Source organism: Argentina silus (genome assembly GCF_951799395.1).
Source record: "Argentina silus genome assembly, chromosome: 6".
NCBI classification, from domain to species: domain Eukaryota; kingdom Metazoa; phylum Chordata; class Actinopteri; order Argentiniformes; family Argentinidae; genus Argentina; species Argentina silus.
The window spans coordinates 18,368,625-18,389,666 of record NC_139660.1 but is presented as its reverse complement, the minus strand read 5'-3'; the positions used below and the strand labels follow the sequence as shown (position 1 = coordinate 18,389,666).

At 45.1% G+C, this 21,042-nt stretch overlaps 2 protein-coding genes across 8 annotated transcripts in view; one reads left to right on the top strand and one right to left on the bottom strand.

Moving 5' to 3' along the window:
- Positions 1-3,351: 3,351 nt before the first annotated feature.
- On the bottom strand, positions 3,352-11,810 carry atg4c (autophagy related 4C, cysteine peptidase). 2 transcript variants are annotated; one of them, XM_083672086.1, is made up of 11 exons: positions 11,620-11,808; positions 11,326-11,458; positions 10,859-10,942; positions 10,459-10,692; positions 8,518-8,848; positions 8,109-8,179; positions 7,440-7,600; positions 6,890-6,968; positions 6,076-6,152; positions 5,345-5,464; positions 3,352-4,757 (listed from the first exon to the last, which is right to left on the bottom strand). In XM_083672086.1, the coding sequence occupies exons 1-11, from the start codon at positions 11,629-11,631 to the stop codon at positions 4,590-4,592; spliced, it is 1,470 nt and encodes a 489-aa protein (XP_083528212.1). In that variant the 5' UTR covers positions 11,632-11,808; the 3' UTR covers positions 3,352-4,589. The 2 variants fall into 2 exon arrangements, with proteins under 2 accessions (XP_083528212.1, XP_083528213.1); XM_083672087.1 differs by lacking the exon at positions 5,345-5,464 and having other exon boundaries at positions 11,620-11,810.
- An 828-nt stretch (positions 11,811-12,638) lies between these two features.
- Positions 12,639-21,042, top strand: part of dock7 (dedicator of cytokinesis 7) — a 43,141-nt gene continuing 34,737 nt past the window's right edge. For all 6 annotated transcript variants that reach the window (XM_083671841.1, XM_083671840.1, XM_083671838.1 and 3 more), the window contains exons 1-12: positions 12,639-12,743; positions 15,690-15,789; positions 16,650-16,825; positions 17,540-17,608; positions 18,018-18,147; positions 18,398-18,610; positions 18,935-19,020; positions 19,110-19,176; positions 19,586-19,735; positions 20,081-20,161; positions 20,346-20,508; positions 20,764-20,906. In XM_083671841.1, coding sequence (XP_083527967.1) covers positions 12,706-12,743; positions 15,690-15,789; positions 16,650-16,825; positions 17,540-17,608; positions 18,018-18,147; positions 18,398-18,610; positions 18,935-19,020; positions 19,110-19,176; positions 19,586-19,735; positions 20,081-20,161; positions 20,346-20,508; positions 20,764-20,906 — 1,416 coding nt within the window. In that variant the 5' untranslated portion in view covers positions 12,639-12,705. The remainder of the gene's footprint in view (positions 12,744-15,689; positions 15,790-16,649; positions 16,826-17,539; positions 17,609-18,017; positions 18,148-18,397; positions 18,611-18,934; positions 19,021-19,109; positions 19,177-19,585; positions 19,736-20,080; positions 20,162-20,345; positions 20,509-20,763; positions 20,907-21,042) is intronic.

Below are 21,042 nucleotides of genomic sequence, written 5' to 3'. Positions count from 1 at the left end.
CTGTGTTTTGCAGTTGTTATTGTAGTGTTTTATAGATTGTACGTACGTGTGTTTTGACACACATGTCTTCCTTCTGAGGCGGCTTGACACTCCTCTCATCTCTACATCAGTGGTTTTATGTGTCAGCAAGCCAGAGATCTAAGCTGTGTGTAAATAACTAACTATTTGGTCCTAACTCCACGGGCGGATGCACACCGATAGCCACCCGGTGACGTTTCACTGCCCTGACATTTCCCGCTGACCTTGCATCCGCCTCACAGACTGCTCTACATCCACCACATCTTTAATATTTGCCTTGGACAATGGACCACTCATTGCAAAAGTGTTTCGAAAACCAAATGATTATCAGGCATATAATTTTATATAATTCTAATTTCTGGGGTATTAAAAAGGTTAGATTGCACCATCAGGTTGACTCTTTAACGCAGGTGCTGATTAAGTTGATTCACCGAGGCAATTATGGTCGGATCCCCTTTAATTACTCGGGTTTTATTGCGGCTGCGTGATAATGGAAGAACAGGGCCCGCAGGAGGAGTGTGTTGCTGGGGTAGTTTTACATAAAGATGAGTTGAGATGACACACACACACACACACACACACACACACACACACACACACACGCCTGCCCGCCCACACGCACGCACGCACGCACACGAACACACACACACACACACACACACACACACACACAGACACACACACACACACACACACACACACACATTGGCTGAGATGGAGAAGAGGCAGAATACTAAATGGACACACTGTAGATATGCAGGAGCAGTGAGGGACTGTGAAAGCTCACCGGCCGCGGCGTGGCAGAGACTGATGTCCCGCCACGAAGATTAGTGGTGGAGAGAACAGGGTGTCTCCTAACACCGTGGATGTGTGTGATACACTCACACACGTGTCCACAAAGTCTCACAGACAAACAAAGTTTTTTCACGCATGCGCACGCACACACACACGCGCACGCGCACACACACGCACGCACACACACACACACACGCACGCACGCACACACACACACACACACACACACACACACACACACACACACACACACTTGCCACCCCTCTCGACAGAGGAGTGCTAGAGAACTGAGCCGACAGCTACACAGCAGGCAATATCCCCTGCCTTCAGCCCCGGTGCTGGCTCCGGATGCATCTGGTTAGTAAAAGCTGACAGAGGGCCATGCCTGAGAGGAGCGGGGAATGAGGAATTTCGGTGTTCCTTCACATCACCCCTGAGACACGGGAACGCCGGAGTGCTCCCGATTCGCCCGAGATTCCCTGTCACCGGGAATGGAAATCGAAACCGGCACACACATCCGTTATCTAAATGTTAACTTCAGTGCCCTCCGTGTTGTCACAGCCAGCCAAGGTTAGCCAACAGCAGCAAGGAGCTTTTCTTTGGGCCTCTGCCATGTGCTGCTCAACAGAGAGCTAGGGGACGCCTCCAACCTCCCACTACAAAAGTCACATTCTAGTCAAATGAACCAAACGTGTCTATCTGACTATCTTCGTCAAATCTGCGTGTTTCTTTCTGCATTTGGCCATCTTAGGAGGCCCGAACATCTTAAATTATCCCTGAGGGGTGTTGATGAATTGCCGTAGAACGACGTCTGACTGGACCCGGCCCAGAGGAGATGTGTGAGGCATGCGAGGTCTCAGCACTTCTCAGAGAGAGAGAGCAGGACAGGGCCGAGAGAGGAGCGGACAGATGCGCAAACTTTGAACGCAGACGACGTGCACAGGCAGTATTTACGCACTGTCGGCTGAGAGAGGATATATTTAGCCCGTAGAATTATCACGCCAAGATGAGATTTCAAAGTGAGGTACCTGTTTGAAGATGCACTGCATTCCACAGGAGAGGGAGAGGGAGAGGGAGAGGGAGAGGGAGAGGGAGAGGGAGAGGGAGGCTGGGCCTAAATCTAGTAGCACTGCACCTGGCGCGAGGAAGGGGAGGGGCTAGGGCCTGGCCCAGACACCTGAGAGGCAAGGAGTACACTTGCACAATTACACACATACCGTACACTACTACACACTTGCACTACTACACACTTAGAGCCCCTTACAGATAGAGTTTTCAGCTGAAGCTTTTGCGCGTCCGTGTCGGGCCCCCCCCAAAAATCCTACTTCATTCCATTCCCATTTCCCGCTGATTCTGCGTTGCCCCAGGGCAGCGTGACACTACCCATTTCCCCCTGTGAATGATACCAAAATAAAATCTTTATTGAGCGTCTCTGAGCTGCAGACCCTGGGACAGAAGGATGCCTCTCATGGATTCCCTTTCATGTGAGGAATTTGCTCGGCTGCGCAGATTAGATTTTCAGGAATCCGCAATGTCAATGACACTATTGGCAGCTGTGTTAAACAGGAGGGCATGGTTGGGGGGAGGTTGGGGGGGTAGAGTGTGTGTGTGTGTGTGTGTGGTATGGGTGGGTGGGGGGGGGGCTTTTTACAGCGGCTGCCCATTTATTGCATTTCCCCAGAGCCCATGACTCATTAATCAAATATTCATACATCCCTGTAAATACATGCCGAACACAGCGGACCCTCACAGCGCCCTGTGCCCCCCAGCACAAACGCTCTTTCATGTAAGGGCTGACAAAAATCCCCAAATCTCCCCCCCCCCCCACCCCCCTCCTCCGGCCCTTTCCTCTCCCCAGCAACCTCCCATCCACAGCACCAGAATGCAGGCACGTTGCTGCATACTTGATGTTCCATGCATCCTCCCGCTCTGTCCACTCCACACACACCCGGTTCTCCCCCTAAAAACAGCCCTGTATGAAACCACTGATCAGACACAAGCTCTAAATGATGCCTTTATGTCCCCTGCCAGCGCCATGTTCTCAATGAAGAGAGATGAGAACAGATAGGGGATTCTTCCTCTCTGGCCATCCTCACTCACCCCTACCCTAGCCTGGCACCCCCTCATAGGGGCAGCCCCCCCCCCCCCCACCCTCACCCAGGGACAAGCTACTCATAATACAAGAATTTGGATTGTACATGAAAACAGCCCAGCATTGCTCAAACGATGGGGGCAACAGATAGATTACCCATGGCAACACTGCATTGCACACAAGGATATTTTCTTTTCCTCTGCAGGCGGACACAATCCCGTCTGTGTCAGAGGGTCACATTTTTTCCGGTTTCCTGGCTAATGGGCTGTAGAGACGGTTAGAACGTACGATTAGTTTTAATCTTCTATATTTGACCGGGGAGGGAAGGATTGAATACATTTCAACACATCACTGAAGTTTGCATTTTGCACTGAAAATGAGACAAACAAATAGATCTTTTTTTCCAAGAGTGTGAAGAGGCAAAATCAAAACATCCAAAAGGTTGAAAGACTTTATTGGACTTTGCTGCACAGCTGTGTGAGAATCAATACATTGAGTCACAGAGCTTAGTTTTGTTTACATTTGGCAACACAAGTAGAATTGGACCTGTCTTTATGCATGTACACTTGAGTGCTGATCTTGAAACAGTCAAACATTATTGTACAACATTTCAATTATACTCAACCCTCATTAAATTGACGGTGGATTTTTCAAATGTCACAATTTAAATGGGATGATTAGGACATCACAATGTAGTAAGTGAGAGGACGTTGTGTGCTTAAAGTGTTAACTAGTATAATTACTGTGAAAGTGCTTTGGTGAGGGAAGTCTGGCATTTCACCCTTCATCCCCACTGACGTGGTTGTCATTGGCTAAGCCTTCTAATAACACACATTACACTTGCTTTGAAAAACTGAAAACTGAAAACACACAAACCAAAGTACCTTTTCAAGCACAATAACCTGAAATGCTCAAATACGTATGTCTGATTCAAACAGTGTTTGAAAAATCAAAAACACATTATAATAATGAATAGATCCAAAGTAATTATTCGAAATGTATGAAAATAATAGGTAATAAAACAGTTAGATCTCCAGGACTTGTTCTATGAGTATAGCAAGCTAGCTATCACTATGTGTGAATGGTGCTAGCTCCTGTTAGCTCCTGGCTGTGTCCGGACAGGCTACAGAATCACACTATCAGTCAGAATAGCTACTCTAGAAATCACCATCCACTGTGGAACAGCAACGGTTTTCTTAAAAGGCAAATGTGTTTTAAATATGGCTGAGATTAGCTGTTTCATTAAGCCAAGGCACCCTATGTTCAACTAGGATCAACAACACAGTGCATACAGTAGGGTGCATGATCTCAGTGATGGCGTGCATCAAATGACCCCTCTCATAGACTCCAGGTATCCCCCCCCCCATGTAACTGTACATATCTGAGTGGAGCAGTCAAAAATTACAGCAACTATCCATATTGACAAAATAACAAATTGGCACTGGTGTAGGCAAAATAAAATGTTGCCAGACATGTTGAAAAATCAAAAGTGTATGAAAGAGTTGGGGAATGCAGTTCTTTATACATTATACATATATATATGCAGGAAGTGTCTGAAACAGTTTCTTGTGAAACTTCCAGTTTGCAGAGTCCAGGGAAAAGCATTCGAGCAAAGTGGCTTCACAGTTAATCCTCCCAGAAACCAAAAGTCCCTGACATTGGCCTTTGACCTTAGCGCCGGCCATCAGAGAAGCACAAAATCTCCAGCTGTGGCGGCTGCTCTCCTCGGGTCGCGGATGAAGGGCCATTCCCTCTTCTCTTGGGTCAACGCTCCAGAAAGGTCATAATCTCTTCCGTGACCTTGCATAAAAGTGAATGCTGGGTACTTCTCCTTCGCTGATGGATGCAGCACCTGAAATATATACACACATACATGCAAAAATGTTAGGGGTAGTCTACTCCCAACATTCTAAGTTTACTTGAGTAAGACCGCAGCCTCTTACGGTACATCAGGGCAACCAGCTTGTGGGATTGGAGGCACAAAAGGGAAACAGCATCAGATTTACAGCTAAATGGTGCCATCTGGTGGCCAATTCAGATAACTTTTTTTGTTGTACTCAAATATGGATATTATGTCCATATTTGGACATATTATGTCCATATGTGGACATAATATCCATATTTGAGTAGAACAAAAACAAAAGACAATACAAATACAATGGTGAGACAAATTGTACAAATCCATTCTTACAAATCCATTTAGTATTAGTGGTCCCTGTCAAAATTACACCTGGAATCTTGATGTTGACAGTACCACACCTATTTAGACCACATCTGAGCAGTCTTTTCTCTCTCTAACTCTTGTCAAACACTGACCACTCCTCTACTCATTGTTTGATTGGTATGAGTATCTTATTTGACAACCATGACTAAGCAACAAACCGGCACAATGTAGTATTGTGATGTTGACTGAGCAGTAAAGGACGTAGGAGACCCCACCTTTGACAGCTCCTGGCTGATTCTCTCATAGTCCTGAACACTCCTGGAGTAAAAGGCTATGGTGCAGCTGGGGTCCATCTTGTTGAAAGGCATCTTCTTTGGTGATGGGCAATGATAGGACTAACAACAAGTGGGACAGAATGTCCTGATTAGAAGACTAACTTAAAAGACTGGCTCAAATGAAGCAACTACAAACTGCCAACACAGACGTTTTTTGTTCTACTCTGCATCAGCAGTTTGATTGTTCATATTCGTGCGGTTAAGTATCACAGATACAAGGTGAAATAAGACATAATAAAAAAAAAAACAAGGACTCAGCCTTTCATTATGACTATAATGTATGCTTCTATATACGAAAGCAATTCTATTAATCTGTTGTCCCAGTAGAAAATAAGACAAAAATCATTGCTCCTTTGTGTCTGGTCTCTTGTCACATTGCGTGCTGCAGTGTACCAAAGCACCGGCATAAGTTCCAATGCAGCAGTTTATGAAATATGCCGTTTTTTTTTTATGTGTGAGTCCTGAAATATTCAGGCCCATAGTATCTGAGCCCATATTCACCATATTTCTCTTAAGCGGCAGCCGCACGTGTCTGAGCAGCAAATAAATCAGGAGCCAGGGACTAGGTAATTGAGCGGAGGCTGCTTTAAGATTCATACCCTTAAGTACTAACAGAAACTATTAAATTCACATTACTGAACCCCAGTCAGCTGGGTGTAATTTCACATCACCTGGAGAGGGAAATCGCTAGTGCTGACATCCACAAAAGTCTGACAGTAATGAGGGTCCATGTAAATCAAGCTGTCATCTGCAAGGACAAAACAAAAGACAAGTTATTCAAAAACATCTGATTATTACAAACGCATTCACTCCAATTTCTATGCAGAGCAGCTCAAAGTCATCCGCTAGGCTACTGTTAGCCTTCTTCCAGTCAAATATGCCTCTTGCGAGGTTCCTGTTTTTTAATATCCACCGCGGTGGATTAAACTCTGCATAATCAAATGCGGTTGTACAAGCACATTTTTTACCCCCTAACAAAAGGGGCTGTCATTTAATTTTTGTGTGGGGAAATTACTTTTACAAACACCGCAATTATATTCCCCCATTTGCATATGATGAATGCGGGCCGAACTCCCGACTTGGCAGGGAGAATGTATTGCTTGTCATTTAGACATCATCCTACACGGTATTTCAAATTGGTAAAATGTAAATGTGTAAATATTGACTGCCAAGATGTACAACTGAAGGTTCCTCCCGGCCGCTGAAGGTGATGGAGAGTAGCTCACTTTGGGGCCAGATGAAATTTCCGCGAGCTTCCTATGGAAATCAATTACGGCCACAACTAGGGAGGTTTACTCATGATGAATGAGCGGGGCTTTGATGGGTCAGAGAAAATAAAATAAGCGCTGTTTCACCCACTCCTCTCCGCTCTCCTCTCGCAAACAGGAATGCATTAACTTACTTTGTCTCTTTATACAGAGAGGACATTATGCAAAATGATCTCCACTTCTCTGTTCCCCTCAGGTTGCAGGGGCAAACATTCACCTTGAAATCCCACAAAGTAGCAGGCCTGTTTGGGCTTCCCTCCGATGATGCCAATGCAGTACTCCAGACTCAATATACCCTGAGGACAGTGGTGGACAGCCAATCAAATACTGTTAAAAATACTGTTAAAAACGGTTAGGGGTCAATTCCATTTCATTTCAGGAAATTAACATTCCAATTCCAATTTCCAATTATACATTTTCCTCACTGAAAAGCATAGAGGGCATTTGGAATTGGAACTGGAATTTCAGTTTCAGCTTCCTGAATTGATTGAATTGAAATTGTCCCCAACACTGCTACTGAGCATATTCATATACCGTAACAGGTCACGGTGCACAGTAGCTAATAGTCTCTCTGTGCTCTCATGTCCAACTTAACGCAGCAAAGTACTAGGAGTGCAGATGCAAAAATGACAATATACTACCCCTAAAACAGTACATTTGTGGTCCCTGTATTCATCGGATGTTACATCGTTTGACAATTGGATTCTGTACATTCAAAACTCCCTACAGTTCTTTTCTCTACGGTGTTGTAATCATCCCTCTGTCACCTTGACGAAGTTAAAGTAGTCCGGGTTGGTCTTCTCTCCGCCCAGCCGGACTGGGATGAGGATGATGACGGCTCGGGTGTCTGTGAGGGGTGGGGCGTCCGGTCCTCCTGCACCCGACGGCCCGGGGGTGCGGTGGCAATCCATGACATCAGCACTGTACACTAGGGAGGATCGATACTGGAGGTCAGACAGGGGTCGATATGACCGTCTGTCTGTCTGTCTATCTGTAGTTTGGGATGCAGACTAGTGTGTACAGAGCAGATCACAGAAAATAAAACAAAGAGAGAAGTGTAATGTTCTCTATGAACATATGCATGATAGTCATTTGTTAATAATTTGTATAAACAAATGACTATCATGCATATGTTCATAGAGAACATTACGCTTCTCTCTTATACAGAAGAGTGCAGTAAAGTACTGTTTGTCTCTCATCCAGAGTGTGTGTGTACCAGCGGAGGCTGGTGGAGGTACAAATCAGTAGTATGGGCTCATTGGAATGCATGGGATTGGTATCAAACGTGTGTGTGATGTGAGGAGGTTCGTGCCCTGTCACCTCTGCATCTCTCTGGGCCTCTCTCTATCCCTCTATCCTCCCCACATACTGCACGTCTCCCTGATGAGAGGTCAGACTGGGCTGGGTGCCCAGACCCTCAGGATCATATTTCATACCTGTGCAGTCCTGTGCGACGTAAGCGGTTATGCCCGCCAGTCCAGGGTCTGTTGCCTCCTCTACAGCTTTTCTAAGACACAGAGAGAGAGAGAGAGAGAGAGAGATCTACACTTAAACCTCCCCACATATCACACTCAATGGTGCCAGTAAACCTACCCTATGAACAGCTTTGCTGAGGTTTTACTCACAAGGGGGATATTCTCTGTTTATTATTTTTAACACCCTATCAACATAATGAATTGGCTTGCTTTTCATTCGGAGGGAAACAAGAATAGAATACAAACCATTAAAAACATCATACTAGTTTTGCTTTCACTTATTGGTTTCAGATCAACGGTCACAAAGAAAATGATACATATCCAAGAACAGTATTGGTATAAGAGCCTTAGCACCAGTCTCCAGGCCCACCTCAGGATGTGTGCCACCACGGCAGGCCCGTACCAGTCCCCTGCCCGCTTCCCAGACACCAGGCCCAACTCTACCAGCCTGTGGAGCCCCAGCTGTGCCGAGGGGCTGTCCCCGAACCAGGACACCAGGGTGCGGTGGTAGACCTCCCTCAGGTGGGCATCAGCCTCCTCCGCTGCCTTGTGGGCCTGGAGATGGGGCCCAGGGTCAGGGTCAGAGAGCCTCTCCCCCTGCAGTGTGGCGTCCAGAGAGGCCACCAGACGCTTGGCTGCACTGCTGGTCCAGGTCTCGGTGTCCAGGGGCTGGAGGGCCAGCGCCTCCGACCACGTCCAATCTGACAAACACCACAGAGGAGGAAGAGGGGGATGAAAGGGGGATGATTTGCTTCTTTTTTTTTCTTTTTACTCTACCATTCCCTTTGACCACTTTGCTATCAAATGAGACGCTTTTAATGACTGTAATCAAACTACCTTTGATGAGGTGTATAAAAAACCCAATAACTTTCAGAAAATATGCTAATACTGTAACTATGGAATTTGATTAAGCAAAAGAAAGGTTATAGTTACAGCAAATGGCACTGGCCCTCTGCCAAACACACTGGAGAGCATATCCACACAACATCCACACATGTATTTGACCCATCACCTTTTTTAATTGTAGTTTATTTAACCCTTATTGTACCAGGTGAGTTGACTGAAAACATATTCTCTTTTGCAGCAACGACCTGGGAAAGTGTTGCAGGGGAGAGGAGAGGGGATGAATGAGCCAATTGAAAGCCGGGGATGATTAGGTGGCCATGATAGGTGAAATTCCCAATCTGGCCCTCATACTATGACAAGATTTAGAAGTCTTTCAGAACTCATGAAATCAAACTTTCGCCTTAAATCTTCTGCTGTAACAGATACAGTCGAATTTGACTTTAAATATACGAGAATAGGGAAATCCAATGGTATAATAGTCCAATTATAGGGCTCAGTGTGTCCAGTATTTCACTTTTACAGCATTTTAGCCCTACAAACAGGGTGGGCACCTAGGGGTGGTGAGGGTGGGAGTGGCCAGAGTTGTAAAAGGAGCCTGACTAGGGTATGAAGCATTAACATAATGACCTTGCAGAGTGAATGGAAGTGAAATTGATCAATAAATATCTTTAAGTGGCCATTAGTCATTTTCATAGAGTAAAATGTATTTAATGACATATTTCAGATTTGGTGGAAGAACAAGTTAGCACTTAAATATTGTTTTCTAAATGACTGCATTAAACATGTAGTAAACGAGGTCCCTCTTCATCATCTAATTGTATTGGCCTGAAGAGATCTTAAGACTCGCCAGAGAAGAGAGTTCATGTTGCGAAGGAGACAGATTTACACAACCAGATTTCACCCTACAGCTCACAATGATGGTTTAAAAAAAAAAAGTGGTTTGTGTGTGGCATATTCCTTCTTCAGAAACCGTGGAGGAGTCTAAACATATTTGATGCTTGGAGAAATTGAATAAATATCTTTTGATGTCTATTCATACTCCACGACGCAGCAAGTCCCCGTGGCTATGTCTGAAAACTCTTCAAATGCCTTTTTCATTCCCCTCTTGAGATACGCTTTTATCTGATGGAACTAGATGGGTGATATGATATACGTGATGGATAACCTCCGGCAGTTGGTGTTCTGTATACTGTTATCAATCCTGCCTGATCTTGTGTCACATTTAGAGGGTAATTCAAGAGGGTATAGAGAGGCACGTGTTCCATGATTCTTCTTGTTCATAATGACCCTGCTCCAATTCTTTCAAAAATGCATCTTTCCTTTCTCCTTTATTTGAGGAAATCACAGATCTAACGTGAATGAGCGAGCTTTCTCATTCCGTCGCTTCCACCGATAAAGTCATGTCAGATGAGTGATTTCTACAAAAACAAGAGGAAGAAAGGATGCATTTTGACATTCCACTGACCTCTGCCCATGAAGTGAAGGATGAGGGCCTGTGCCAACATCATCTGTCCTGCCCTCAGCATACAGCCCCAGCCGCAGTCTGAAGTGAGGGAAGAGCCTTGCAGGGCAGGGAACTCCTCCCTGTATGTCAGCCACACACGGGACGCAAAGTCTCTCCGGAAAGCCTCGACGTTCCCGGTCATGAGGTCATCGTCAGAGGCCTCTGTGCTACAGCTCTCCGTAGGGCTGTCCTCATCTGAGGAAAAGATGATATGATCACTCACAACCAATTGGATCAGATCAATCAAATATCAAATGGAGTCAATAACAATCTGTAACTTTATTTCACGGGAACCTAGCAATAACAGCGGAATGGGTGTTTCTGTGTGTGTGTGTGTGTGTGTGTGGGGGGGGGGGGTTACCTTCAACCTTAAAATGGTAACATTTTCCCAGGAGGAACACTGGGGAATTTCTACTAAAGGAGGTCTTTGTCTTCAATGCCCAACCTAAAGATCAGAACGATTAGGTAGGTACGAGTAAACAAGCTGCTACTTGACAGCACAAACACACAACAAATACAGTCCATGAAAGTGAAAGAGAATATAAACACAACACATGACTAACTGACTGACTTGGCGGCAGGAAAACCACATACTCTGATCATTATCATGTCTGTCATGAGTTAAGATTAAATGACATAACGCAGCTTCGCAGCCTGTTGACAAATGTCAGACCTTCCAAAGGTTGTTTTTGCATAGCCATGCATATCAGTCTTTATCAAAACAGAGTACAGTGTGAATGTGAGAGTGATAGTGTCTATGGTCGATTGGTCTGTCCGTTTATTTCCAGTAGCCTGAAGGAGACTGAAAGAACCATTAGATGCACTTACTGTACTTCACATTGTGCCATGCTGACATAAACTTTGTCTTCAATTTCTCCACCTCGTCGCTCCCTTTATTCTCCATTTTAACCACCAAGGATTGGCACCCATCCCCGCGCAGCTTGACAACCCCAGAGCCGTTCTGTAATAGTTTTAGGCTAGCTCATTTCAAGTGCATGGACAATTATTACATCAGTGCATGACATAACAGTTTTTGGATCCTAGAAACAAAACGTTAAAGTGACATGACATGTTGAGGACACAACCAACTACCGAGCTGGTTACTAAACACGTTCTTCTTACCTTATCTCTCATCAATTCGTATGCATTTTTCCAACATTTTGTCACAAACACAGACTAGCTAGCTAGCTCAATAATTACAACAAATTTCTGCGCCCAGTACCCAGTCTAACAACTGAGAGATGAGTCTAGTTGGAGGAAGAGATCAAATAGCTAAAATAAGAATATCAGTGATATTAGAATGTGCAGCTATCTAGCTAATGTTTACATTTTGAGGAAGCAAGCGTCAACTAGCACGCGACTCTCGCGGTATTTGTGTCACGTCGCAACGCGATATGTCTGGGTTGCAACTTGGCTTGAACGATAGTAGCGCACTGTACAATCTGTACATTCCTTCTGGAGCGTACAGTAAATCAAATGTGTTTACAAAACATTTCTCGAGATTTGTTTGAAAGTTTGATTATTTCATAATGCACTATATTTCAGTTTATGTGGTTCATGTGTTTACCAGGAACATGGAATATCATAAAGACTAATTTCCCTTCCCCCATGTATTTATTTCTACTCAGGAATCCTACTCTTTTTCTCTCTCTGATAACCTATGATGAACTGATAGCCTATGAACTGATTTACCAAGTGTGTTCTGCATGTAATCTTCTCAATTGAGGTAACTCTTGTATTTATTTGTATTTATGTATTTATTCGCAGACATAAAGGAATTACAAAACAGTGAAACACTAAAATAGACTAAAAAGTGCATGTGTAAGTGAGGTTAGAAACCCGTCTAGGGGTTACACACTTTGCTCACATCAAACCCATCCTTCACTGGTATTTTGGGAGGAAAATCACATCACATCGAATGTCAGATCGTTAGTTTCCTTTCCCAAAATGTACTGTGATTCATGAGCTTGTGGGCCACATTTACTTTCCTGTTACTAACAGGCTGTTCGTATTGTGGGAAAATAGATCTGGGTGGTTGACAAACTGACAGGCGCATCTGACTGTGGTCCTCCTGTGGTCATGACAGGGTGTGTTCGTGTGCGCCTGCTTTATGTTCTTTACGGTAGCAATTCCAGTGTCTTTTTTCCTTTCGGGTAGCAGTGGAGTAGTGGAAAGCCTGGGAATCTAAACTCATCAGCGGCTACAGCCATGGCTGAGCGCCGCGCCTTCGCCCAAAAAATAAGCAGGTAAGGACCGTTAGATCCAATTTTAACACTGCGTTCACTGACTGAGTCCCTCGGTCAAGCTATGCTGCTTATAACTCTCGTCATCTGCGCTTCGTTTCAAGACAATCCATTCCCAAATAAGGCCCAGTCCGCTAGCATCTCCAGCTAGCTATCGTATCGTTAGCCATATCAAAGATGCCCCAGTGTCAGACCCGCCCAGTGTGAGACGAGCGTCTGTGTTTTATCAATGATGTGTGTTTTGTTGTAGTCGCATCTGTGCGGTAGCGGTTGACGTTTTCGTTTGACATCTCAAATCAAGCCCAACCTTGTCTGTCTTTAGAAGTATTCGTCGTGTGCATGAATTGAACCGTGTTGAAAATCTGAGACTCGTAGTGTGTAGGTGGTTGTGGTCACGGCGACTGGGGTGGGTGTCACTGACTTGACACATTGTAGGACGCTTGGTTGACACGAGAGCAGGCATCGGTTCAGTGCAGTGGACAGCACAGTCAGTCGTACCTACCAGCAAAAGCCAAAAATATTTGGCTCTGTCGCAGTTAAAGAGATGCATTCAGATCAAAGTATTCTGTAGGAACGAACAAAAGGCTTTGTGTCAGTTTCAGTTGCTGTGTATGCTTTGAGTGTAAACAAAGCATTAGAGAGGAAAATGGGTCACTTCAAGGATTTTGCCATTATAACTGCCAACAAAAGGGTTTATACAATGGTTTTAACCAATCGCAATATCACTTTATGGATTATAAATGCCAGGCAGTCAAGTAAAGAAATGCACATATGGCTGCTACTACACATGGCTACTACTGTAAATGCCACATTAAACTTTCACTTGCAATCAATGAGTGAGGTGTAAACAAAGATCTTGAAGTTGTGTTTGCTGTGAAGGATCCATCATGTTTAATTTGTTGATTGAAATGTGTGTGCACCCCACATTTCAGTCTGAATGCCAATGTAAACATAGTAGGCTAGACTTCAACAAATCTAGTTCATCTTTTTCAGATGATTAAACCCTCTGTCAGATTATTGACAGATTCGCACCAAATGTACACAGTTTAGAGATGGCTGATGTTTTTGTTTTCTCTCTGAGCTTATGTCACATGGTTTTTGGTTCCTCCACACACACACACACACTCTTATTTCATGGTTAAGCTCAGACCTCCATGGTGAATGAAGAAGGGCACCACCCACCAGAGGGATTACGGTTATCTGGGTTTTTGGAAAGCTGTAGCATCTGCATTGAGTTTGTCCTCGCTGACGTACAGCTAGATCAGATCTGATGCATTAAAAGTCTCTGTGGCAATCTGCTGGTACCTCGTAGGCTGAGGTCTATTTTTTAATTCATTGGCACTAAGATTGAGACTTTTGGGTGATCACCCACCCTTGTCTGCAAGACTGGCTTTGTCCTTGTATCAGGACTGGGGGATTTTTGCGGCATTGAACAAAAAACATTCTGTTTTGTCTCTTTTTTTTTTCTTTCCCAAATGTCAACCTAGAAAGTCTCACTCTTTTGGAAATACATTGCCTACTGTGTGGAGACAGTGGGGACTGTTCAGACCCTGTTTGCCTCCCAGTATTGGAGTTAGTAGAGTTAGATTTGTTTTCACAGATTGATGCCAATACAATTAGGCAACTGACATTGTGTCTGCATAACACAGTCCAGGTTTTCTCAGGTCGCTCCCTTAGTCACAAAGCTCTTAACAACTCTCCTAGACTACCCTAGGCTAACTCTAATGTCATGATCCTGATCCACAGTGTGAGACACCCTTGTTTCTCACCAGTCAGGGGAAGTGTTATCCTTGTGGGATGAAAAACAAGTGGTCTGCTTCTTGCCTAATCAAGTTGTCCCTCCTGAGCGGTGACCAAGCTAAATAAAGGTCCGGTCTGAGGCTTTAGGAGGACAGTGGAATGTGTTGTTGCCTCAGTGCTAGTGACACTGACAGCACTGCAGAAGGCAGTGAAGGCACTGTATATAGTCCTAGGCATAGCTCACTGTATATAGTCCTAGGCATAGCTCACTGTATATAGTCCTAGGCATAGCTCACTGTATATAGTCCTAGGCATAGCTCACTGTATATAGTCCTAGGCATAGCTCACATCATCATGTTTTGAGTTGGCAAGTAGGGTGAGCTTTCGTTTCACTTGACTGCTTCAGATATGCATGATCATGACCTCCTGGCCTGTGACCTTGTCCCCCCCCCCTTGCCCCCATCACTCTAAGTCTCACTCTTCCTCTTTTTAATTTGTCGTTTGTAGTTTGTGCCTCCCTGGGTTACTGCTGCGTAGTTGTTTTACTCAAGGCGACGGTGCAGAGAGGTTTTGAGTGTTGCTGTGATTTAAAGGTCTGAGTCCGGACTCAGCGGTGGCAGCGGCAGTTGTCGACCCGGGCGCGTTGTGCTGACTGGAGTCCAGAGGAGGCTTTTATTTGTCCTCTCCTCTGCGGTGTAATATATTGCAGTGTCAGAGGGGACACTGTAAGGCCACAATCAGGGGCAGGGACTGTGAGGTGAGAGAAGACCCTTGGGCGACAAGGCCCATAACACTAATGTTTGCCCACACCAGAAATACCTCTCTTTACCTAGCTTACAGTGACCACTGCAGTAAACACACTGGCCTTGTCTGCTCACTCGTATATCCTGCTGACATTGCCCTCTCGCTCTCTCTCTCTCTCTCTCTCTCTCTCTCTCGTCCTCCTTTTCAAGCCCAAGTGTGTGTGAGACGGCTTTGACGGTGTGCGGCCAGGAGGCAACCTCTGTGTCGTATAAGCAAAGTCTAGATTAAATCTATAAAAGTCTTCCTCTAGGCTGGGCTACCCCGTGGGCTGAAGGTTTCCCATTTGTTAAAGCAAAGGATGTCTTAAGGCAAAGCTGCATGTCTGCTGTTTTGTATGATGCAGGCCTAGCCTACACTGACAATTTGATGTTCTCTCCACTAACATTCTTCTTTCTCTCCCTGCAGGACTGTGGCAGCAGAAGTCAGGAAGCAGATCGCTGGTCAATATGGGGGCTCCCCACAGCTCCTCAAGAACCTCAATGTAGGTGCGGCAGCCAGCAACACGGTGAGTACCCAGAATGCCTCTGGGTGTTGTTGGGGGTGGGCAGAGGGAGGGTTTGGGATGGGTGTATTATTAGCTAACCATTAACAAACCCCGTCCTTCACATCCCATCTCACTCCACTGTGGTGTGCTCAGGGACAACATTGCTTGGCTCCTCCGACCAGTAATTGTGTTTGCTGAGGCGGCCAATTGACTTTTAGCGGCCCGATGCCAAAATACTGCCCTGATGGCGTCCCCATTGCTGAGCTGAAAGAGCAAATACCGTTATAATTAGGCTAAAGCTGGGCATTAATTAAACTGTGAATAGGATTGTGTTTGTGCTCCCAATTCTATAAAAAGAAAAGCATTAACTGAACTAAAACAAAATAATAGTCCCTCTGGCTGCTTCATTTTAGAAATAGCCGAGACCAAAAGCCCATTAGTTTAGGCTTGAGGAGCTGTGCTTGCCAGGACTTGTTATTCGAGACAGTTACGTCAGCTATCTTGTGTGTGTGTGTGTGTAGGCCATTTCCTCTAAGCGTCTGCCAATATCAAAGATATGGCTTCCTGCAAATTTATTTTGAGAAATTCCTCAAGCTAGAACTTGTCTCATAACATTTATCAACCCACATTTGTTTTGACATAAAAGCATATTCCTAGTTGACGGCGGAGCTTGGTTCTAGCTACCTTTGCCAAATTCACTGAAGGCTAGTCAACTCAGCTTCTCCTGTTTTAGGTTCCATATGAATGTTAGGAGATAGTTCAGCATATTGTACCCCCTGGCTAAAGTTGATTATACTGTATATGCTTTGGATTTCAATTATATTTTTCTTCACTTTGTTGCTTACTAATTTACACACTCCTCTCATCTCCTCTCTCCGCAGGTTCCTCTCACAGAGGCTGTTGAACCGGTGGACTTTGAGGAGTACCTCATCACCCACCCTCCCATCATTGAATCGGGCCCCCTGAGGGACCTGATCGAGTTCCCCCCTGATGACATTGAGGTGCTCTACACCCCCCGAGAGTGTCGCACTGTGGGCCAGGCTGTGCCAGAGGAGGGGTAGGTGCTGGATAGGACTGGGATAGGACTGGGATAGGACTAGGTCTGTTTGTTGGTAGGTCTGGTTGTTGCCCAGGCAAGGCTGCACTCAGGCCTGGGAATCCCACCGTTGACCTCCCCTTTGTTGTATATCTGCCAAGGGTGCATCGTTACTTTCCTTTTGTACTGTGTTTAAACATGCTTGCTTGCTTGCTTTATTATTTATTTGAATGTAGACTGAAGCTTGTACTAAACGGAAAAAAAGTTCTGCCGAATTAATGTAGTCCTACAATATATATAAACAGGAAGTCTCTCCTCATCCCCCCTTTAACCTGATTACAGCAGTCGATTTTACTAGATGAAATAAGCAACACATAACTGGTCGTGTTCTGTTTTTGTCACTTTACCTACTGGGCCTGTTCATGCCTACTGATAGTAGATAGATAAGAGACCAGTCCCCCCTGCTACTACAATCCACCTCAGAGTGAGGACATTTGCTAGAGTATGGCTATTACCATTATTGATTTGACTCTGTGCCATTTGTTGTGATGCTTATGCTGCATTCAAGTGCTCTTCAGAAATAGGAAGCTTGGACATGTGTACCTCTGAGATCTCTGAGATTCCCACTCAGAGCTATCTCAGAATTAGCCAGTATGAAAAATCCTTTCTGAGTTTCTGAGGAGCACTTGAATGCACCAGTAGACCCGAACGTCTTACTCTCTTTTTGTTTTACAGGGACACTGATGCTCACGTCCGAGACTGTGTCAGGTCCTACACAGAAGACTGGGCCATCGTCAACAGAAAGTAAGGTCTACTTCGTCATTGTATTGTCTAAACTCAGGGACTGCAGATTAAATTAGATCAAATTAGCTGTAAAGCTATATCTAGTACAACAATCAGCTCTCAGCTTCTGAGATGAATCTTTGCCCTGTCAAATAAATGTAATAAATAATAACAAAGGGAAATGTTATGTCTGTGACGCCAGACTGACTGCTGTTAAGATAAGAGCTGCTGGGAAAGCTGAAGGACAATGTCCTATCTTTCTGTTGTAGATTGAGTAGATTACTTGTGTACTATAGTTGCAAAGTAGCTTCATGTTCTGGTGCCCAAAATCTGCTGCCAGTCTACTGCTGGCAGTATAGTAGCTTCACGTGGATATTGGACCTGGATATGAAGGTGGGAAATTCAAATTGTGCTTTGCTTGCCTCGACAGATACCATAAGCTTGGTACTGGATTTAACCCTAATACCCTCGACAAGCAGAAGGAGAGACAGAAAGGCTTGCCTAAACAGGTGTTTGAGGCAGATGAGATGCCGGACAGTAGCACTTACCAGGACGACCAGGTAAGACACTGCCGTAAGCCAGCGAATCTCAGCATAGTCCTACAGCAGTCTCACTTGATTTTACCCAAGTCAGCATCATAAGTCATTCTTTCAAACACATGATGAATGATATCAATTTCGGCATCTTTTTTATGGCCATCTTATACTTGATAGGTCACTTCTCTAATGTGTGTGTGTGTGTGTGTGTGTGTGTGTGTGTGTGCGTGTGTGCGTGTGTGTGCGTGTGTGTGCCGCCTATGTCTTGCCCCAGGATGACCTGAAGCGGCGGTCCATGTCCATTGATGACACGCCTCGGGGCAGCTGGGCCTGCAGCATCTTTGACCTGAAGAACTCCCTCCCCGACGCTCTCCTGCCCCACCTGCTTGACCGCGCCCCCAACGAGGAGATCGACCGGCACAACGAGGAGCACCGCAAGTCTCACCGCCACCGCGAGCTCTTCGCCCTGCACCCCGCCCTCGATGAGGTACAGCACACGCTGCCAGCCCTGGCCTGCACTCTGCTACAAAGACTACTGATATATGGTTGTGCCTTTAAGCCCTTGCCAGCTCCGGCTTAGACTGGGTATAGTTCAGCTCTTCTCAGATTAATGTGTTTGCCATTCATGATAATGTTATCACCATAGCCCTTTTTATAAGAATTGATGAAGCAGACACAATTCATTTCACACGCTTCCAGCGTGAAAAGACACTTTTGGTCAAATTCATAGTAGGCTACATAGTATATTTCAAGAACCGTTTTTTTTTTATATGCTTATGTTTGTCCATTTCGTTTTCATGTGAATGTGAAGGACGAGCCCATAGAACGCCACTGTGTGCCTGACGTCCCTAAAGAACACTTTGGCCAGAGGCTACTCGTCAAGTGCTTGTCCTTGAAGTAAGTGGAGGACGGCCTTTAAAAGCCTTTTAACTGTGCACTCTTTTTAACTGCCGCTTTCTGCTGACCCGTTCCTTTTCCCCTTGAAGGTTTGAGATAGAAATCGAGCCCATATTCGCCAGTTTGGCCTTATACGATGTCAAGGAAAAGAAAAAGGTAAGCTGTTATGCTTTCCTCAATGCCACACGGCCCTGAGTTGTTGGGTCACTCTGGGAAACTATTAAAAGTGTTTGGAAGCCAACATGAATTAGATGAGTTGACTACAAAAGCTTAGGTAGTGGGCCTGCTATCCTTGTGAGAAAGCACTTAAATCATACTATAATACTATGTATCCCCCCCCCCACACACACACACACACACACACACACACACCCTCCTCCTTTACTCTAACAAACACTAGAGGGTAGCAGTGACCATAATGAACAGATTGAGAAATAAGTCATTCTAACACACACACACACACACACACACACACACACACACACACACATTAAGATTGAACCCTAGCTCAACATGATTAACTCTCTTGTACGTGTAATTAGCAACATTCACATGTCTCCCTCAGATATCAGAGAATTTCTTCTTCGACCTGAACTCGGAGCAGACCAAGGGCATGTTGCGTCCACACATCCAATCAGCAGCCATCTCCACCCTGGCCCGCTCCGCTGTCTTCTCCATCACCTACCCCTCCCAGGACGTCTTCCTGGTCATCCAGGTGAGCCACACGCATCACTTCCTATCCGCTAGGTTTATCTCACCTTTATTTCACCTCCATGACTGTCAAGTGAAGTTTATTAGCCATTTTGCTAATAACATAATAACAGCTACACAAACATGACACTAATAGGGGTCCTGATAAACAAATAAACACACAAAACCCTAAGCTAACAAATACATACACAAACATCAATAGATTAAATAGATTAAATACATGATATGAATAGGATAACGTGCTCAGTAGGCTATGAAGAATGACACCGGAACATACTGTATGAATGAAAAGGCATGCTGTGTGTGAATAGTCAACTGATGACCTCCCCTGCCTGTTGCCTGTCCCTAGCTGGAAAAGGTATTACAGCAGGGAGACATTGGAGAGTGTGCTGAGCCCTACATGGTCTTCAAAGAGTCTGACGCAGCCAAGGTAAGATCGATTATATCATATGATGTGACAAATAAGCCGATGTCCTTCATCCCTCTCTCTGAAAAACAAACAAAAATAAACTATTGACTGAGTGTAAAATAGGTTGAAGATAGTGGTCTGTGGATCAATTCAGTTAACAGATGCATAGAAAGTTCGATTCACCGTGTCCTCCTCAAACCTGCAGAACAAAGAAAAGCTGGATAAATTGCGGGGCCAGTCGGAGCAGTTCTGCACACGTCTGGGTCGGTACCGTATGCCCTTTGCATGGACCGCCATCCACCTGATGAACATCGTAAATAGTGCGGGCAGCCTGGAAAGAGACACGGAGCTGGAGATGGGACTGCCAGGTCAGACTGGGCTGAGAGGGACTTAGTGATAGAAGCTTACACTTTTTAGTCTAAAATAATACAGTAAATAACAACCACGTAAGATTAGGAAGTAAAAATAGCTGATAAAAACAATAAAGCATGTGATCAGGGAAGCCAGCCTCATGGGTCATTCGAGGATCATTTGTGTATGACCTTATGAGAGTATGAACTTTTGACCTTGTGATGTCATGACTGTGACGCTGACCTTGGTTCTGATCTTGTGTTGCTCTGCAGAGCGTAAAGGCTCGTGGTCGGAGAGGAGGAACTCTAGCATTGTGGGACGTCGCTCCCTAGAGAGGACCACCAGTGGGGATGAGTCATGCAGCCTGACCAGCTTCAGACCCGCCACCCTCACAGTCACCAACTTCTTCAAACAGGTCTGGACAGGACTTCTACACCTCTCACACTTCAACACACACCACACTACACACCTGCTGAGGTACACTGATAAAGCTCCAACACTCGGGCTCAAACGCTGTGTGTGTGTGTTTTGTGTGTGTGTGTTTTGTGTGG

What these genes read in the sequence shown, in the direction of transcription:
- atg4c (XM_083672086.1), bottom strand. An exon ending in TTACCATTTTAAGGTTGAAG is followed by an intron (nt 10,693 to 10,858) that starts GTAACCCCCCCC and finishes TCTTTTCCTCAG; the next exon opens with ATGAGGACAGCCCTACGGAG. An exon ending in CGTCGCACAGGACTGCACAG is followed by an intron (nt 7,601 to 8,108) that starts GTATGAAATATG and finishes GATCCTCCCTAG; the next exon opens with TGTACAGTGCTGATGTCATG.